Source organism: Lethenteron reissneri, chromosome 68, assembly GCF_015708825.2.
Source record: "Lethenteron reissneri isolate LAM-NWPU_2019-01 chromosome 68, ASM1570882v1, whole genome shotgun sequence".
NCBI classification, from domain to species: Eukaryota; Metazoa; Chordata; class Hyperoartia; order Petromyzontiformes; family Petromyzontidae; genus Lethenteron; species Lethenteron reissneri.
In genome coordinates, this window is record NC_083846.1 from 300,262 (window position 1) to 318,876 (window position 18,615).

The 18,615-nt window shown below is 54.3% G+C and overlaps 1 protein-coding gene across 1 annotated transcript in view; it reads right to left on the minus strand.

Annotated features, from left to right (window-relative positions):
* Positions 1 to 13,213: 13,213 nt before the first annotated feature.
* Positions 13,214 to 18,615, minus strand: part of LOC133360288 (epidermal growth factor receptor kinase substrate 8-like) — a 91,011-nt gene continuing 85,609 nt past the window's right edge. The window contains exons 28-29 of the mRNA XM_061578931.1: positions 17,897 to 18,029; positions 13,214 to 17,043 (exon numbers count right to left, since the gene is read on the minus strand). Coding sequence (XP_061434915.1) covers positions 16,945 to 17,043; positions 17,897 to 18,029 — 232 coding nt within the window. The 3' untranslated portion in view covers positions 13,214 to 16,944. The remainder of the gene's footprint in view (positions 17,044 to 17,896; positions 18,030 to 18,615) is intronic.

The window sequence follows — 18,615 nt, forward strand, 5'->3', positions numbered from 1 at the left end:
GTGGAGAGATGAAGAGATTCTTCGAGAGTTGATGCCGAAGATGTTTTCCTCTTCACCCCCCACCACCCACCAACACCACCACGAAGCGATGTTGAGTGCGGGAGACAGCGAGCGAGCGGTCTTCTCGCGAGCCGTTGCACCCCACAAAACAAATCGGCGAACGAGGTTTGAGTGGGGGGAGGAGCAGCAGGGGGAGGTTTGATCGCGTTCGGTTTGCTCGTAAAGGTCCGAGGTGCAATCGTCAAGGTTGTCGTGGGCCCGAGGCGAGGTCGTTGTGACGGGGCGTTGATTGAGTTCACCTGGCGTAGCGGATGGACGTTAATGATTGCCCACGAGGGTATTAAACGAAGACACCGCACACACACTGAGTCAGGGCCTTCAGGGAATGTCGGGGGGAGGGTGCGGTGGCGAGTGGGGGGGGGGGCTCACGGCAATTGAGGCGTGTAGAGGGGGGGGGGCTCAAGGCGCTCTACCTCCTCCCCCTCCACCTCCCCCACCTCCTCCTCCACTTCCTCCACTTCCTCCTCCTCCACCTCCTCCTCCACCTCCTCCACCTCCACCTCCTCCACCACCTCCTCCACCACCTCCACCTCCTCCTCCTCCACCTCCTCCACCTCCTCCTCCACCTCCTCCTCCTCCACCTCCACCACCTCCTCCTCCACCTTCTCCACCTCCTCCTCCACCTCCTCCACCACCTCCTCCTCCTCCACCTCCTCCCCCTGCACCTCCTCCTCTTCCACCTTCTCCACCTCCTCCACCTCCTCCACCTCCATCACCACCTCCTCCACCTCGTCCACCTCCTTCTTATCCTCCACCTCCTCCACCTGGTCATCCCCCACCTCCTCATCCTCCACCTCCTCCACCTCCTCCACCTCCTCCTCCCCCACCTCCTCCTCCACTTCCTTCACCTCCTCCACTTCCTTCACCTCCTCCACCTCCTCCTCCACCTCCTCCTCCACCTCCTCCACCATCTCCTCCTCCACCTCCTTCACCTCCTTCACCTCCTCATCCACCTCCTCTTCCTCCCCCTCCTCCTCCACCTCCTCCCCCACCTCCACCTCCTCCACCACCTCCTCCTGCGGGCTACATGGTCCAGCCAACGCAGCCTTGCCTGCCGGAGGAGCTCTCTGATGGGACTTTGCCCAGATCTTTCAAGGATTTGTGAGTCCTCGCACAATCCAACCTGGTTAAACCCAGGATGGATCGTAGGGAGGCCAGCCTAAATATTTCTAACAGCGAAGATGTTCCATTTGGGGGGTCCACGTTTTGCAAGCGTAGAGAATGGAAGGAGTGACTGTGGCTGAGAAGACCTGAAGCTTCGTGCGGAGCGACAGACCAGGTAGTTTCCACACAGCGTTACGCAACCGATGAAAAGATATTGCCGCTCGACTGATTCGGAGTGAGACCTCAGCTCTAAAACCGGAGCCGGTCATGAGCACACTGCCCAGGTATGGGAAACTCTTCACTCTCTCCACAACTGCCCCATCACCAATTTGGAGTTGTGGGGGTGGAAGTGTCCGATGGTACAAAATTCCCAGGAAGGTGCTTAGTTTTGGTGGGGCTGATGGCAAGGCCCCACCTCTTAGAGGCAAGCTACAGGTTCAGCAGTAGCGCCTCCAACTCCTACTCTGAGTGAGCAGCTATCACCAGATCATCGGCAGACATAACGTGGTTGAGCAATAGGGAGCCATCCCTTGACCGCACCCAGGCATCGATCAGCCTCCCATTGTATCTGTACCAGATAGAAATTCCTCCAGTACAGCTATTGAAGGCTTCACCACCACCACCACCAACCACCACCACTAACCACCACCAAAACCACTACCACCACCACCAACCACCACCACCAACCACCACCAACCACTACCAACCACCACGCTCCGTCATTCCGCTTTCACCAATTTACTCCGAATTCGAATCAAGTTGTGACGCTGCGCTGTTGTAAGTTGCGTTCGCGAAGGGCACCGCGTGCTGGAAGCGTCGCCTGAGAATCGAACAAATGCAGCGGGGTGGAGCGCAGTCCGCGGTGACGCCGTGAGGTGGGCACGCAGGCCCAGCCACGCAGGCCCAGCCACAGACCGAGGCGCGTGGGGAGCGTCTAGAAGGATCCAGCAGCATCCCAATGCCCCGTGTGGTGGCGACGAGGCCGCCACTCCGAGGCAGCCGGACAACCGCTGATTGCTGCCCGCGCTGCGACGCAGCTCATCGCTGTGAAACCATGCGGCTTGCCCCTATTCTGTGCAGGGAGATTGAGCAAAACAAATGTTTGTGTTTCTCCCTCGTGATGGGGCTTTGTCGGGTGAACGTTGATATTTATAAGGCGCACGGGGTGACCAGTAAGGTCTGAATCGGTCTGTAACAAGGTAGGACACTGATAAGGCGTTGCTACGTATATAGTGGTGAGTGTAGTGGTGGTGAGTGTAGTGGTGGTGAGTGTAGTGGTGGTGAGTGTACTAGTGGTGAGTGTACTAGTGGTGGTGAGTGTACTAGTGGTGAGTGTAGTGGTGGTGAGTGTAGTGGTGAGTGTAGTGGTGGTGAGTGTACTAGTGGTGAGTGTAGTGGTGAGTGTAGTGGTGAGTGTACTAGTGGTGGTGAGAATACTAGTGGTGAGTGTAGTAGTGGTGAGTGTAGTGGTGAGTGTAGCAGTGGTGGTGAGTGTACTAGTGGTGAGTGTAGTGGTGAGTGTACTAGTGGTGGTGAGTGTACTAGTGGTGAGTGTAGTGGTGAGTGTAGTAGATGTGATTGGGGGTTGCTAGGTATTTCGTGGTGGGCTCTAATGCTCATCCACGGCTGACTCGCACGAGGGTTTCGAGTTCTCGCTCGGGGTGCCCTGACTTGTGGCGAGCAAAGCGGCGTCTGTGTTATTGTGATCGCGGTGCCCTGGCAAATATTCAAACCGGTTTGGCGGCATTGCGTTCCAAATCCGGTGGTAGGGTGGAGGAGTGGGTGGCACAGTGGGGCAGGCAGTGCCATCAAACCCCCGCGGAAGCACCGGGTTTCAAGTACCGACGGCGTCGTGTCTTCGTATCAGAATTATCTAAAGGTATTTGTCCTCGAGGAATCCGATGAGCCGTGAAGCTCTTTGTTACGCAGATGTCCGATAAGGACACGGGCTCAGAACGTTACAACGACGAACACAAAACCCAAACACAATAGACAAATACAGTAGACATACAGTAGACAAACAATAGACCAACATAATAGACACACACAATAGAAAAACACAATAGAAACACAATAGAAAAACACAATAGACGAACACAATAGACAAACACAAAACACAATAGACGAACACAATAGACAAACACAACAGACACAATAGACACACACGTGACATGGTGTGCAATGTACAGGCGAGGTCGCACAAGTCCATCCATTGTCATAGCCAATGTGATTTGTATCTCGCGAGTTCTCTGCGAGGTTGGCCAAGGGACTGTCTCTGCTGAATGAGGAACCTCTGCTGATGGCAAACGTAAGACGAGACGCACAACGCGTCTGTATTCCACCAGGTGTCATGGCCCACTGGGATGTGTGGCTCTTCTGTAAGAAGCGACCTGGCACTCGGGGTCACAAATAATAGAAAGACTGGGCGAGACAATTCAATGTTTTATTCGTGGGACATGTATTTTGTGTGCCAGGGGTGTAGTTCACTCCTCGACTGGGGTAGCAATCGGTGCGACGTCGCTGGTGCCACTCTCCGCTGTGTCGACACGCAGCGAGGACGACGATGACGCCGAGACCCTGAACGTTCGCACGCACCACGTGGTGGTGCGTCGTGTAAACCACGTGGTGGTGCGTCGTGTACACCACGTGGTGGTGCGTCGTGTAAACCACGTGGTGGTGCGTCGCGTAAACCACGTGGTGGTGCGTCGCGTAAACCACGTGGTGGTGCGTCGCGTACACCACGTGGTGGTGCGTCGCGTACACCACGTGGTGGTGCGTCGTGTACACCACGTGGTGGTGCGTCGTGTACACCACGTGGTGGTGCGTCGTGTACACCACGTGGTGGTGCGTCGTGTAAACCACGTGGTGGTGCGTCGTGTACACCACGTGGTGGTGCGTCGGGTACACCACGTGGTGGGGCGTCGTGTACACCACGTGGTGGTGCGTCGTGTAATCCACGTGGTGGTGCATCGTGTACACCACGTGGTGCGTCGTGTACACCACGTGGTGCATCGTGTACACCACGTGGTGGTGGTGGTGCATCGTGTACACCACGTGGTGGTGGGTGGTGCGTCATCGTCGTGCACAGCTCGAGTCGGGATGAGTCGCCTGCCCCACCGCCCACCATGGACAGACTCACCGTGACTGTGTCACGGGCATCGTGCGGGAGCCGGGGCGCTGTGGGGACCGCCATGAGGTGCAAGTGCTGGCTGCTCAACCAAGTGGCGTCTCACCATCATCACTAGGCCTCGGCAAGGTAAGGTAAAAGTTACAAGATAAAAAGCAACGAGCCTACCTTTTACCCTACCCTTTACCCTTACCCCATACAAATTACCCGATTACAGGGTAATTACTCGGGTACTACTACACATGAACAAGGTTTATAACGGTAAATGCTATAGGTAGAGCGCTTTATGCATTAGACTACTCTCGATGATTCCAATTTTACACGCTTGTTGTCGTTGTTGTATCCTCAAATCTTGTAACTCAATTTTTACCCACTTCCTAATGTGGTATCGACTGCAAACTTGGTATATTTATGTCATACTGATGACAACACTATATTCTATCATAGCGTCTGAATGAAACACCACCACGCTTGGAGCGTCTATTTAAGCTGGGTTGGAAGGGGGGAAGGGCGCCTTGACAAAATAATTTGCATATCAAGAGGAATTTAGCATATTTATGGAAATGCAGGTATGTGATTAGTACTACTTGTGAAATGCGTAGGAGGTGGGCGGGGGGTTTCAAAGTCATATTATGCCCGTGCATTATGCAGGATTAGCAGCATCAAAGGGAGGGGATAGGGGTAGCATTAATAAAGGGAAGGAATGTTAATAGTATGTAGCTGCAGTAACTAAACAACCACGTAAAAAACGAAAGTATAAACTACATAGTATCATCAGTATACTAAATATACTCTCCAATAAGCTGAGCTACTAACAGTAATACATTACAATTCTATGTCGCAAAAAATATAATATGCTTCCAGCTAAACTTTATTCTCTTACATCACACGGGTCTACCCCGTACTATATGCTGCCATAGACAAACCCAACATTAAATTACATCAGCAAGACCCTGGGACTGTGCACGTTTACATCATCATCGTCATCATCCAGATTGACAAACTCGCTTCTTCCTGACTGGTGTTTGTGTTGTTGTTGTGTTTAGTTTAGTTGTCCTTCCCCCACACCTCTGATTAGCGCGGTTGGCTGTGTACGGTGCGAAAGAAGGTCAACACGCGTACACACACACAGACACACACACAGATGTCGATCCCTTATCGGTGCCCTAGCTTGTTCCAGAGCAATTCAGACCTTGCTGGCCACAGCGCGCCCCTAAGAAATCTCACCGTTCATCCGACAAAGCCCCATCACAAGGGAGAGACACAAATAGACACTCACCACTAGTACACTCATCACTAGTACACTCACCACTAGTACACTCACCACTAGTACACTCACCACTAGTACACTCACCACTAGTACACTCACCACTACACTCACCACTAGTACACTCACCACTAGTACACTCACAACTACACTCATCACTAGTACACTCACCACTACACTCACCTACACTCACCACTACTACACTCGCCACTACACTCACCACTAGTACACTCACCACTACACTCACAACTAGTACACTCACCACTACACTCACCACTAGTACACTCACTACTAGTACACTCACCACTAGTACACTCACCACTAGTACACTCACCACTACACTCACCACTACTGCACTCACCACTACACTCACCACTAGTACACTCACTACTAGTACACTCACCACTACTACACTCACCACTAGTACACTCACCACTACACTCACCACTACTACACTCACCACTACACTCACCACTACACTCACCACCACTACACTCACCACTACTACACTCACCACTACACTCACCACTAGTACACTCACTACTACACTCACCACTACACTCACCACTACACTCACCACTACTACACTCACCACTACACTCACCACTACTACACTCACCACTACACTCACCACTACACTCACCACCACTACACTCACCACTACTACACTCACCACTACACTCACCACTACACTCACCACCAGTACACTCACCACTAGTACACTCACCACTACTACACTCACCACTACACTCACCACCAGTACACTCACCACTACAAACCTGTCAACCCCTTATGAGTGCCCTACCTTATTGCAGACCAAGTCAGACCTTATTGGTCAGCTCGTGCCCCTTATAAATCTCAACGTTCATCCTACAAAGTCCCATCACGAGCGAGAGACACACGCAGACGAACTTTGTTGTTGTGCCGCATGGAAATGTCTGTGCGCCGTCTGGACCTGCAAACTCAGTTTCCCTGCACCAGAAACGCGGGCTAAACCGCGTGGGTTGACAGCCATGCGTACAGTTCATGTAGGTACTGCCACCATCTATACCATCATAGAGGCCATTGTTGGGTTAGGTCGCGTAATTATAGTTGCGTCAGTTAAACCCGACACCACCCGACACAGCCAATTAGTAAGGGTTGAGACGTGAAGAGAACGTTGCCAATCGGTTACTGGTTCAGCACTAACCGGTTGTGTGTTAGGAGAGTGAACCCACAACACAATTTGGGTTTAGTCCCCAACAGCAAACTACAGCCGTCACACACACACGGCGCTCGTGCCAGGCTAGGTGCATCTTGATGCCAGGTGAAGTGTGAAAATGCTCCACTGCTAGCAATAGGTCACGGGACAGACCCCAGCAGGTGCCATGGGTCGACTGACTGAGATGAGTGGCCGATGCACCACCTGTACCGCCTACTGTGCCAACGAGTTGCGTTTTATCCGCCCGGCGCTCTGCTCGTTGTTGTGAGCGTGGCTCTGCCTCCATCATCCCAGCGGCAGCCTCCTCCAGCAAAAATCCCCCGTGTAGCCTCGGCAGGCTATCGGGGCAAGTGCTGTTCGCGAGGTGCAGCACTATGAAGGCCGGCACGGCACACGATGGGGGTGGGTGGGATTAGCGCCACGCACGGCCGCCTTTGTCTCCCCAGTGGCGATGTTTACACACCGCACCAGGTACTCATTTGAGGCTCAGTCGACCTAGGGGAAGCCCGGGACCGGTTCAGACAATCGTCACCGGTGTTGTCCGCTGTGACGCCATCTCTCTCTGTGTGTGTGCTGTCCGTGGCTTTCAACATCGCGCGTCACCACTCCGAGGATGATAAAGTCGCGCAGAGAATTGTGGGAATGCGAGGTGCATGCACTATGGACCCACCACCCCGCTCACCATTCCACTCACCAAGTGCCCACCCCACACACACCACCCCCCACTCACCAAGTCACCCACCCCACACACACCCCACTCACCCACCCCACACGCACCACACCCACTCACCAAGTGCCCACCCCACTCACCTGCTCACCAACCAACCCACTCACCCATCGCATGACACACTCACCAACTCAAAAGTCACTCGTACACTTTATTCTATCTCGGCCACTCACTCGCTCACCGATGCTCCAATACCCACCGCCAGTTCGCCACGAAGTGACGGTGCCGTCACCACAGCGCTTGTGCCAGGCTAGGTGCACGTTGAGGCCACGTGAAGTGTCGAAGGCTCGCTGACAGGAGGTCACGGGGCAGACCCAGCAGGTGCCACGGGTCGACTGAGATGACTGGCTGATGCACCAGCTGTGACCCCTATTGTGCCAACTCACTGTATTTTATCCGCCTAGCGCTCCGCTCGTTGTTGTGAGCGTCGCTCCTCTGCCCTTCGTTGTTGTTGGAAGGCGACTGCCTCCAACTGCCCAGTAGCAGCAGCGTCCTTTACGAGCCTCCTCTGGTACCACTGATCCCCTCTCATCCATACTCACCCAAATTCACCCACGCAATCACCCGCTCACCCACCAACGTACACTCACTCACCCGCGTTGTGCCCTTAATTTATGTCCCGAACGAAAGTGTGCCGCAGATTTCCCTCTGCTAACACTGACCCCGGGTTTTGGAGTTGCCGCAGATTTCCCTCTGCTAACACTGACCCCGGGTTTTGGAGCTGCCATAGATTTCTCTCTGATAACATTGACCCCGGGTTTTGGAGTTGCCGCATATTTCCCTAATAACATTGACCCCGGGTTTTGGAGTTGCCACAGATTTCCCTCTGCTAACATTGACCCCGAGTTTTGGAGCTGCCGCAGATTTCCCTCTGCTAACATTGACCCCGAGTTTTGGAGCTGCCGCAGATTTCCCTCTGCTATCATTGACCCCGAGTTTTGGAGCTGCCGCAGATTTCCCTCTGCTAACATTGACCCCGAGTTTTGGAGCTGCCGCAGATTTCCCTCTGCTAACATTGACCCCGAGTTTTGGAGTTGCCACAGATTTCCCTCTGCTAACATTGACCCCGAGTTTTGGAGCTGCCGCAGATTTCCCTCTGCTAACTCACCCCGAGTTTTGGAGCTGCCGCAAATTTCTAATTTGCCTCCCGTCGACAAAAGGGGCTTTCCAGAGACCACGTGGCCCCTCCATCAGATTCCACGCTTCTCAGAGCGTTTATCGCAATACCACACAAACACAAAGATCCCCTGTGTAGCCTCAACAGACTGTAGGGGCAAGTGCTGTTAGCGAGTAGCAGCACCTACGAAGGCAGGCACTGTGACACACGAGTGGGTGGGTGGCCAGCACCACGCCCGGCCGCCTTTGTCTCCCCAGTGGCGATGTTTACTACACACCACACCAGGTAGTTTTTTTTCATTTGAGGCTGAGTCGGCCTAGGAGAGGCCCATTACCGGTTCAGGATGTTCGTCACCTGATGTTGGCCGTGAGCTGGAATCAAACTCGCATTGCTGGGTTCGTAGTGCATTGCGCTAACCGTTGCGCCACCGCTCACCAATGAAAACAACCGCCATTCGTCACAAAGTTGCGGTGACGTCACCACGGCGCTTGTGCCAGGCTAGGTGCACGTTGAGGCCACGTGAAGTTTCGAACGCCCGCTGGTAGGTCACGGGGGTGACCCAGGTGCCACGGGTCGACTGATTAAGACGAGTGGCCGATGCACCACCTGTGACCCCTATTGTGCCAACTTTCTGTGTTTTAGCCACCCTGCGCTCCGCTCGTTGTTGTGAGCGTCGCTCCGCCCTCCGTTGTTGTTGGAGGGCAACTGCCTCCAACTGCCCAGTAGCCTCAGGGTGCACCTAGCCTGGCACTGCCCAGCAGCAGCGTCCTTCACGAGCCTCCTCCACTGAGGCCGATCTTGACACCGCTGGTACCAGTCATTGGCAAGTCCACTCAGCTCCACATCCTCCACCACATCACTCCAATAAAGTCACCCACTCACCCACTCACCGACCTACTCACCCACGCTAAGACTCACTCACAGAGTCACTCACCCACTCCGACACTCACCTCCTGCCCTCATAACCCTCAACTCACCAACCCTCAGTCACTTGAGGACACCACTCACTCCACTGACTCACCCCCCACTCACCCAACTTTTATTCACCCCAATCATAGCGACACTCACCCTCTCTCTCTCACACGTTCGCTCACTGACGCACTCTCCCACAACGAAAAAAACGTCCTCACCAACTCCCCAGTGCACTCACCCACCCATGTTTTGTTTCTTAAAAACGTGCACTGCATTATCTCATTAATTAATAATTATTACTGTTGTGTGTTTCCGACACCCTCAATGAAGCTGCCTCGGATTTTCCGATAGCGACAAAAGGGGATTTCCAGAGACCACGTGGGGCATCGGCGGCGCGATCCTATAAACAGAATCCGCGCCTCGCCGCCGCAGCAGCAGCGGGGCGTGTGGGATAGCTGCCACCAGAGGTCGCAAACGGGTTTTGATTCCTTACCCGTACCCGGCCGCACCAGGGTCGCAAATGGATACCCGTACGGGTAGCCGTACCCTACCCGAAATGAGTGACAAACGGTTACTCACCAGTGACTCACGGCCTACCCGTACCCGTACCCGGCCGCACCAGGGTCGCAAACGGCTACCCGTACCCTACCCGAAATGAGTGACAAACGGCGACTCACGGCCTACCCGTACCCGTACCCGGCCGCACCAGGGTCGCAAACGGGTACCCGTACCCAGTCGGGTACGGGTACCCGTTCCCTACCCGTACCCTACCCGAAATGAGTGACAAACGGTGACTCACGGTCTACCCGTACCCGGCTGCACCAGGGTCGCAAACGGCTACCCGTACCCGTACCCGGCCGGGTACGGGTACGAGGCCGTCGGACCGCGAGAAGGGCTGCGTGCAGATGCAGCTCTTGTCGTAGTTAAAAAAAAAGAGAACGAGAGAGAGAGAGCGACATGGAGTAGGGAGAGAGGGGGTAGAGAGAGGGGGGGGGGGCAGAGAGGGGGGTAGAGAGAGAGATTGGAGGGGTAAGGAGAGCAGAGCGATACATCTTTTGTGAAATCTTTCATTTAAAAAAAGGGGGGGGGTACATAAAGCAAAGCATAAAAAAAACTAAATGATAAACGAAGCAAAGTGCCGACTACACCGAGCATCTTCTCGTTTCCTCTGATCGTAAAACAAAGAGAGACAGAGAGAGAGTTTGTGTCGTGTCTATGTATCTCTATGTATAGTGGTGTCTCAGTGGGTCTCTGTGTATCTCTGTGTGTATCTCTATGAGTCTCTGTGTATCTCTATGAGTCTCTGTGTATCTCTATGAGTCTCTGTGAGTTGCATGGCCACAGCCGCACTGCCCTGGCTGCGTCTTTCATTCATTGGTGGTGCTTGGTCGTGGTGGTTGATGGTGGTTCGTGGTGGTGGTGGGTGGTGGTGGTTGATGGTGGTTGATGGTGGTGGTTGGTGGTGGTGGTTGATGGTGGTGGTTCATGGTGGTTGGTGGTGGTGGTTGGTGGTGCTGGTGGTTCCACAGGAGGTGTGCGATGCGATATGGGACACATACGGGACAAGTGGTGGTACAGCGCCCTCTGCTGTTAACTAACTTTACCTCTATGGGTGTCTCTGTGAGTCGATGGGTCTCTGTGAGTCTGTGGGTCTCTGTGTGAGTCTATGGGTCTCTGTGTGAGTCGATGGGTGTCTTCGTGAGTCGATGGGTCTCTGTGAGTCTGTGGGTCTCTGTGTGAGTCTATGGGTCTCTCTGTGAGTCTATGGGTGTCTTCGTGAGTCGATGGGTCTCTGTGAGTCTATGGGTCTCTGTGTGAGTCGATGGGTGTCTTCGTGAGTCTATGGGTCTCTGTGTGAGTCGATGGGTCTCTGTGAGTCGATGGGTCTCTGTGAGTCTGTGGGTGTCTGTGTGAGTCTATGGGTCTCTGTGTGAGTCGATGGGTCTCTGTGAGAGTCGATGGGTGTCTTCGTGAGTCGATGGGTCTCTGTGAGTCTATGGGTCTCTGTGTGAGTCGATGGGTGTCTTCGTGAGTCTATGGGTCTCTGTGTGAGTCGATGGGTCTCTGTGAGTCGATGGGTCTCTGTGAGTCTGTGGGTGTCTGTGTGAGTCTATGGGTCTCTGTGTGAGTCGATGGGTCTCTGTGAGAGTCGATGGGTGTCTTCGTGAGTCGATGGGTCTCTGTGAGTCTATGGGTCTCTGTGTGAGTCGATGGGTGTCTTCGTGAGTCTATGGGTCTCTGTGTGAGTCGATGGGTCTCTGTGAGTCGATGGGTCTCTGTGAGTCTGTGGGTGTCTGTGTGAGTCTATGGGTCTCTGTGTGAGTCGATGGGTCTCTGTGAGAGTCGATGGGTGTCTTCGTGAGTCGATGGGTCTCTGTGAGTCTATGGGTCTCTGTGAGTCGATGGGTCTCTGTGAGTCTGTGGGTGTCTGTGTGAGTCTATGGGTCTCTGTGTGAGTCGATGGGTCTCTGTGAGAGTCGATGGGTGTCTTCGTGAGTCTATGGGTCTCTGTGAGTCTATGGGTCTCTGTGTGAGTCTATGGGTCTCTGTGTGAGTCGATGGGTCTCTGTGTGAGTCTATGGGTCTCTGTGTGAGTCTATGGGTCTCTGTGTGAGTCTATGGGTCTCTGTGTGAGTCTATGGGTCTCTGTGTGAGTCTATGGGTCTCTGTGAGCCACTCCTCGGCTTGTTCAGGGCGGCTGCTGTGCTAGAGATGGAGACTGAGGCGAGTGGGATTTTAATCCGCTACTGATCCGGCTCGATGAGAAAGGGGACTGATCCACTGAGGTTTCTGTTTCCTCCACCAGCGTTCGTGGTGTGACGGTGTTGGTGGTTGTGTGACGGTGTTGGTTGTTGTGTAACGGTGTTGGTGGTTGGTGTGTTGTTGCGATGATCATTGTGGGTTGCTATAGTGGCTTGTGATCCGTGCACTTCTCCGGGGAAGTCGTACGCCTGTTGCCCTTTGACAATGTAATGTTTGTGTAGAGGATTGACCTCTAAGTAGACCCGAAACATTTGGAATATGCCGGCAGTGGTTTTGGTTACATTCTGCACACGGCCATTCGGGGCCCCACCACAACGTAGATAGCGGGTGGTGCTCAGGAGGGTTGTGGGTATCAACCTAAACCGGCTAAAGCGCGTCCCGAAAGGACGCTCCGTTACACCCCCCCCCCCCCCCCCCGAGTCTTGGCCACTTGCCACCGCTGGCTCCGTCTCATTCCCCTGCTGGGCGACATTGGGATCCATGGGTGGCACGCGGCTTACAAATGTCAACCGTGATCATTGACATCAACATCACCACCATCCCCCACGTCCTCACCATGCAGGTGCCTCAACACCACCACCACTATCATCATCATGTATGCACAGCTGTCAACCCACACGGTTTACCCCGTATTCTAGTGCAGGGAAATTGAGATTTTTTCAGGCCCATTCGGCGTACAGCCGTTTCAATGCGGGCAACACAAATTGTGTTTCTACCTTGTGATGGGACTTTGTGGGATGAACGTTGAGATGTACAAGGGCGCACGGGGTGACCAATACGGTCTGACTTGGTTTAATCGGGTAGGGGGACACTGATAAGGGGTTAGCGGGTTGTTGTATGTTGAACTTCCTTCGCACCGTACGTAGCCGAACCGTGCTAATCGGAGTTGGGGGAGGGGGATAAAGAAGGCATCGGCACATGGCGGCGTGACGCTGTGAACGTGCATCCGTGCGTTTTATTATTGCTCGTCCACGACACTTGTGACCAGCCACGCGACACGTGTCTACCTCGATAATCATCATCATCAAGGTAGATACGTGTCTACCTCGATAATCATCATCATCATTATTATTATATACAGGGAGTCACATCACGTGTGTTGCTTATCGTGGAATCGTGTTCACGTAAAATAGCTTAACGTCTTAAAAACACGTGAGTGTGTGTGTCGTAGCCGGCGTCTCCAGGGCTTGCTGCCGAGTGGAGGCGGCTAACAACACTGGCAGACGCGCAGGCCTCGACATAAACCTTTAATCTCAGCGCATCCACAGTCAATGCTTGAACTATACGAGTCTCACGCCTAATTGCGTCTTTTAGGTGTGCGTGTGTGTGTGGATGCATCGTAGGCGGCCCCTCACGGCAGACAATAGCAGGGCAGGTGACACACCTCCCCGTCCACAGGGAATGGGAACAAGAGGCAAATCGTCTGCCGATTTATTAATATTCTCTACAACGGACACGACTGATTATTGCGTTACATACTGTCTGGTTTTTATCGTCGAACTCGGCATTGTATCTTACAGGGGATGTGCGATCCCTCGCTAACAACGTCTGGGCAGTTCGCTGGCATGGGTTTTATGCGAGCCTGACGCTATTGCTGCTGCTGCTGATGAGACTGTGCATGCCGAAACCGCTCCAGAGATTGACCGAGTCATAGCCGATGCTGTCGAAACGAGCCACTTCTCTGGAAGAACAGACGCGGCTGATGGAATGTGTGAAAAAAATACTTAAAACATTTTTTGGTTAATATACGGAAAGAAAAGCGGTCATTTGTCAATCGAGTTGCCTATGTATATATGTATATGTTTGTATGTGTGTATATGTATGTATATGTGTATATGTATGTATATATCCGTCGCGAAAATGCAAACGATTATCCGTGCGGAGTGCTGACTCCCACGAACGCTTATTAGAATTACGGAAATGATCTTAAGCCCCAATCGCTGCGACAATGGGTAAACTCACCTCCCAAATTATTATATACAGTAAATATATAAAAGTAGAGACAAAGATTCCTGCCCCCCCCTACCCCCGTATAGCCTTAACGGACTGTTGGGGCAAGTGCTGTTAGTGAGCAGCACCTATGAAGGCCGGCACGGCACACGAGGGGGTGGGTGGCCAGCACCACGCCCGGCCGCCTTTGTCTCCCCCAGTGGCGATGTTTACTACACACCGCACCAGGCACTCGGAGGCTGAGTCGATCTAGGGGAGGCCCGGAACAGGTTCAGATAGTCTTCCCCAAGTTGTTGGCCGTGAGCGGGAATCTAACTCGGGCCGCCGGGTTCGTAGTGCAGCGTAGCGCTAACCGCTGCACCACCGCTCCTCCAGTATACACACACACAGACACGCGCGCGCATACAATTGTGTCTCTAGACTATGCAAATCTCTAAAGCAGTGGGATCCCAAACCCTTCCTGGACCCGTGGATGTACCACCATCCCTGAATAAGATTTTTTTCCGGCGATCGTGCGGGTCGAGGGAGATCTGTGGAACTGGACTCTCCTCCCGTGGCGGCAGTTTACAGCGGCCTTGTGCACCACCACAGACATCACCAGCAGCACCACAGGTGTGGAACGAGGGGTGGCCATCTGCCCCGAGTTCCACGGTGGCCTTTTAGATGTTAACTACCTCGCCTGGTATGCAGGAGGTCGTGGGTTCGATCTCCACCCTGACGCCTGCTGCTGTTGTATATTTGGAGTCTTCGTGTCTCTCTCTTCTTCTCCCAGTGGTCGCGTGGATTTTTCTCCGGGTCCTCCGGTTTTCCCCTCTACATTCAGAATCGACGTCACATATTTGGAGTGTTGCAGTTGCAGTTGCTGCTATAAAATTCCACAGAACGATGATGATGATGATGAGCCACTTGGCTGAGCTATCATTTGTGCTCGCCAGGTAGCTTCTAAAAAAAAGAGTGCTACGTAGCTCACTGGGACCTTTACCTGGTAAGATGTAAAAAAAAGATTTTTCGAGTAAAGTTCAATTTAGACAGTCAAGGAAGTGGCATCTGTGTGTGCGCCGGGCGGCAGCAGGAACCGAGTTGGGACACCTCGGTCGCTGCGATGAACTTCATCGTCACAGGACACTGACCGTGCAGTCCGCGCACGCACAAACTTCTTTCACACCGTACGTAGCCAACCGCGCTAACCGGAGGTGCGCTAATGCTGCTGCTGCTTCTATCTCCCATCAGTCCTGACGTTACAGGGGACAGGCCTAAGCCACGGGCCCGGCTAGATGGTAGCCAGGAGATGTTAACTCCCTCGCCTGGTCTGCAGGAGGTCGTGGGTTCGATCACGACCCTGACGATGCCTGTTGCTGAATACTTGGAGTACGAGTGCTTTCTCTCTCTCCCTGAAGTGGCTCATCATCATCATCACCACGTGGAAATGTATAGCAGCCAAATACTCTATATATGAACGCACGTTGATTCTGAAATGTGCGCACTCCGTGGTACGCGCTCGTAATGCCCCCTCTCTCTCATCACCGCCACCTCGTTAAACTACGTTGCGGTGCGGCTTGGGTCTGCGTCGTTTGGTCACGGATTTTTCCCCCCACTCTGCTTTGTGTCGCGTTCAGTTTGTCTTCATTCCCCCCCACCGCCCGCACCTCCGCCGAGCACGCCGCCCTCGCCGCGCACGGTACGCCAGAGAAGTTCGACGCACGGCGCAACTTGTACAACGCGCAGCTCGCCACGCGGGCTGCAGTGTGTGTCCACGTGTTTGTCTGTGCGTGTCTGTGCGTGTCTGTGCGTGTCTGTGCGTGTCTGTGCGTGTCTGTGCGTGTCTGTGCGCGTCTTTGTGGGGAGCGGTAGTTGTAGCGGTTAGCGCGCTGCGCGTTTGAGTCTCCGACCATCGCGGCCATCCTCACCGTAAGAATCGCCACGATGCAGGGACAAACCAATTACAATGCCGTACCGGTGGCGGTCGTGTTATTTTAGGTTTGGTCTGGTTATTCTTTTACGCAGATACATTTTGATAATAGATATTGCAGTGGGGTGAGATGGGTTCGGGCCTCCAGGGTAACGATCTGACAACAACACGTGGCGTCAAGAACCCCTCCGCCACCCGGCACGGCCACACTAATCGCACGGCGAGCGTCCCGGTTAACGGCGCGCCGGCGGCGACCGAGTTAACCCGCCCATTGGGCGAGTTAACCTCCGCACAGCAATCCTCACGAACCACATTCGGAACTATGCCGCTGGAGCAGCTATGCACTTTTAAAATCATCTCGGTTGAAATCTAATTACTTCAGGAGTGGTTGTTGTTATGCGGAAGAAGTTCAACGTGGACGTACATTTAGCGGCCAAGCGTCTACCACCTTGAGGGCAATGCAGAGTAAACCCAGCTCAGCTAATGCAGAGTAAACGCCCGGCGCCAGACCGCTCCGTGACCGCACGGAGTTGGGCGAGGAGTCGCTGACGCCCACCGGCTCGCAAAAAGAACCCCCCGCCCCCCTCCCCCCAGCGCTGTTGCAGCGCTACGGAGGCGATGGTTGACCGTGACCCTAAACTAGCGTCACCCCCTCTCTCGCTCTGGGACGACGGGAATATAATCGCCGGATGTGTCGAACGTTAGAATAAGCTGGGCAACAGCTGTGAAAGTGGCAGTAAGTGGGGGGCTGTGGGGGGCAGGGGTGGGGGTGTTGATGGGCCTTTGGCGAGCGAGGGGAGCGGGGGGCTAGGCTGTGACGTTTTCGCTGCCGTTCTTGTCGACCGAGCTGATCTTCTCTTTCCGTTTCTTCATGATCTCCTCCAGCTCCGATGTTCCACGCGCGCTCTGAGGGGTGGGGGGCAGTGGGGGGCAGTGGGGGCAGTGGGGGGCACAGCGTCAGGCGTGGTCGTCAAGGGGAGTCGTCGAGACTTTGCGAGGCCACCCCCGGGCTGAACGGGCGGAATCGCAGCAATCGTCACCGATGGTACAAAGCAACGGGGGTGGGGTGAAGCTTTCTCAGAGGCTCGTGTGTGTGTGTGCCTGTGTGTTTGTGTGCCTGTGTGTTTCTAGGTGTGTGTGTGCCTGTGTGTGTGTCTCTGAGTGTCTGTGTGTGTGTGTGTCTATGTGGGGAGCGGCGGTGTAGCGGTTAGCGCTGCGCTGCGCTATAAACCCGGCGACCCGAGTTCAATTCCCGCTCACGGCCAACACCGGTGACGATTATTTGAACCGGTCCTGGGCTTCCCCTAGGTCGACTCGGCCTCAAATAAGTACCTGGTGTGGTGTGTAAACATCGCCACTGGGGGAGACAAAGGCGGCCGTGCGTGGTGCTGGCCACCAACCCCCTCGTCTGCCATGCCGGCCTTCGTAGGTGCTCGCTAACAGCACTTGCCCCAATAGACTGTTAAGGCTATACGGGGGGTCTTTGTCTTTGTAGCGGTTAGCTACACACTACCGCCACCCCTAGGTCGACTCAGCCTCAAATGAGTACCCGGCGCAGTGTGTAGCGAGCATCGCCACTGGGGAGACAAAGGTGTCTGGGCGTGGTTGCTGGCCACCCCCCCCCCCCCCCCTCGCGTGCCACAGTGCCGGTAGCTTTCATCACTGCTGCGGCTCGTGAACAGCACTTGCCCCGACAGCCTGTGAAGGCTACACGGGGGTGGGTGGGGGGGGATCTTTATCTGTGTGTGTGCGTGCGTACCTCGAGGGCACTCTTCTGCACAGTGATCTGGCTGTAGACCCTGGCCCCCTCGTCCGGACAAACGGCCTTCAGCTCCTCCTTGTTGAGGGAGAAGATCTGAGCCCCGGTCAGAACCCCCAGGCTGTCCACGGTCCTGAACAACAACAACACCGTCACCGCCACAGCCACGTTACAGCGCCGTGCGGCGAGTACGCGGGAGAGTACGCGGGAGAGTACACGAGAGAGAGGGAGTACACGAGAGAGGGTACACGAGAGAGATAGAGGGTACACGAGAGAGAGTACACGAGAGAGAGAGGGTACACGAGAGAGAGGGTACACGAGAGAGTACACGAGAGAGAGAGGGTACACGAGAGAGAGAGGGTACACGAGAGAGATAGAGGATACACGAGAGAGATAGAGGGTACACGAGAGAGGGTACACGAGAGAGATAGAGGGTACACGAGAGAGGGTACACGAGAGAGGGAGAGTACACGAGAGAGAGAGAGGGTACACGAGAGAGGGAGAGTACACGAGAGAGAGGGTACACGAGAGAGAGTACACGAGAGAGAGTACACGAGAGAGAGAGGGTACACGAGAGAGAGGGTACACGAGAGGGTACACGAGAGAGAGAGAGTACACGAGAGAGTACACGAGAGAGAGAGGGTACATGAGTACGCAAGCAACACAAGACGAAGGAGCTGGAATATGGCTCCTTCCCTCCAAACATAGATTATCTCTAC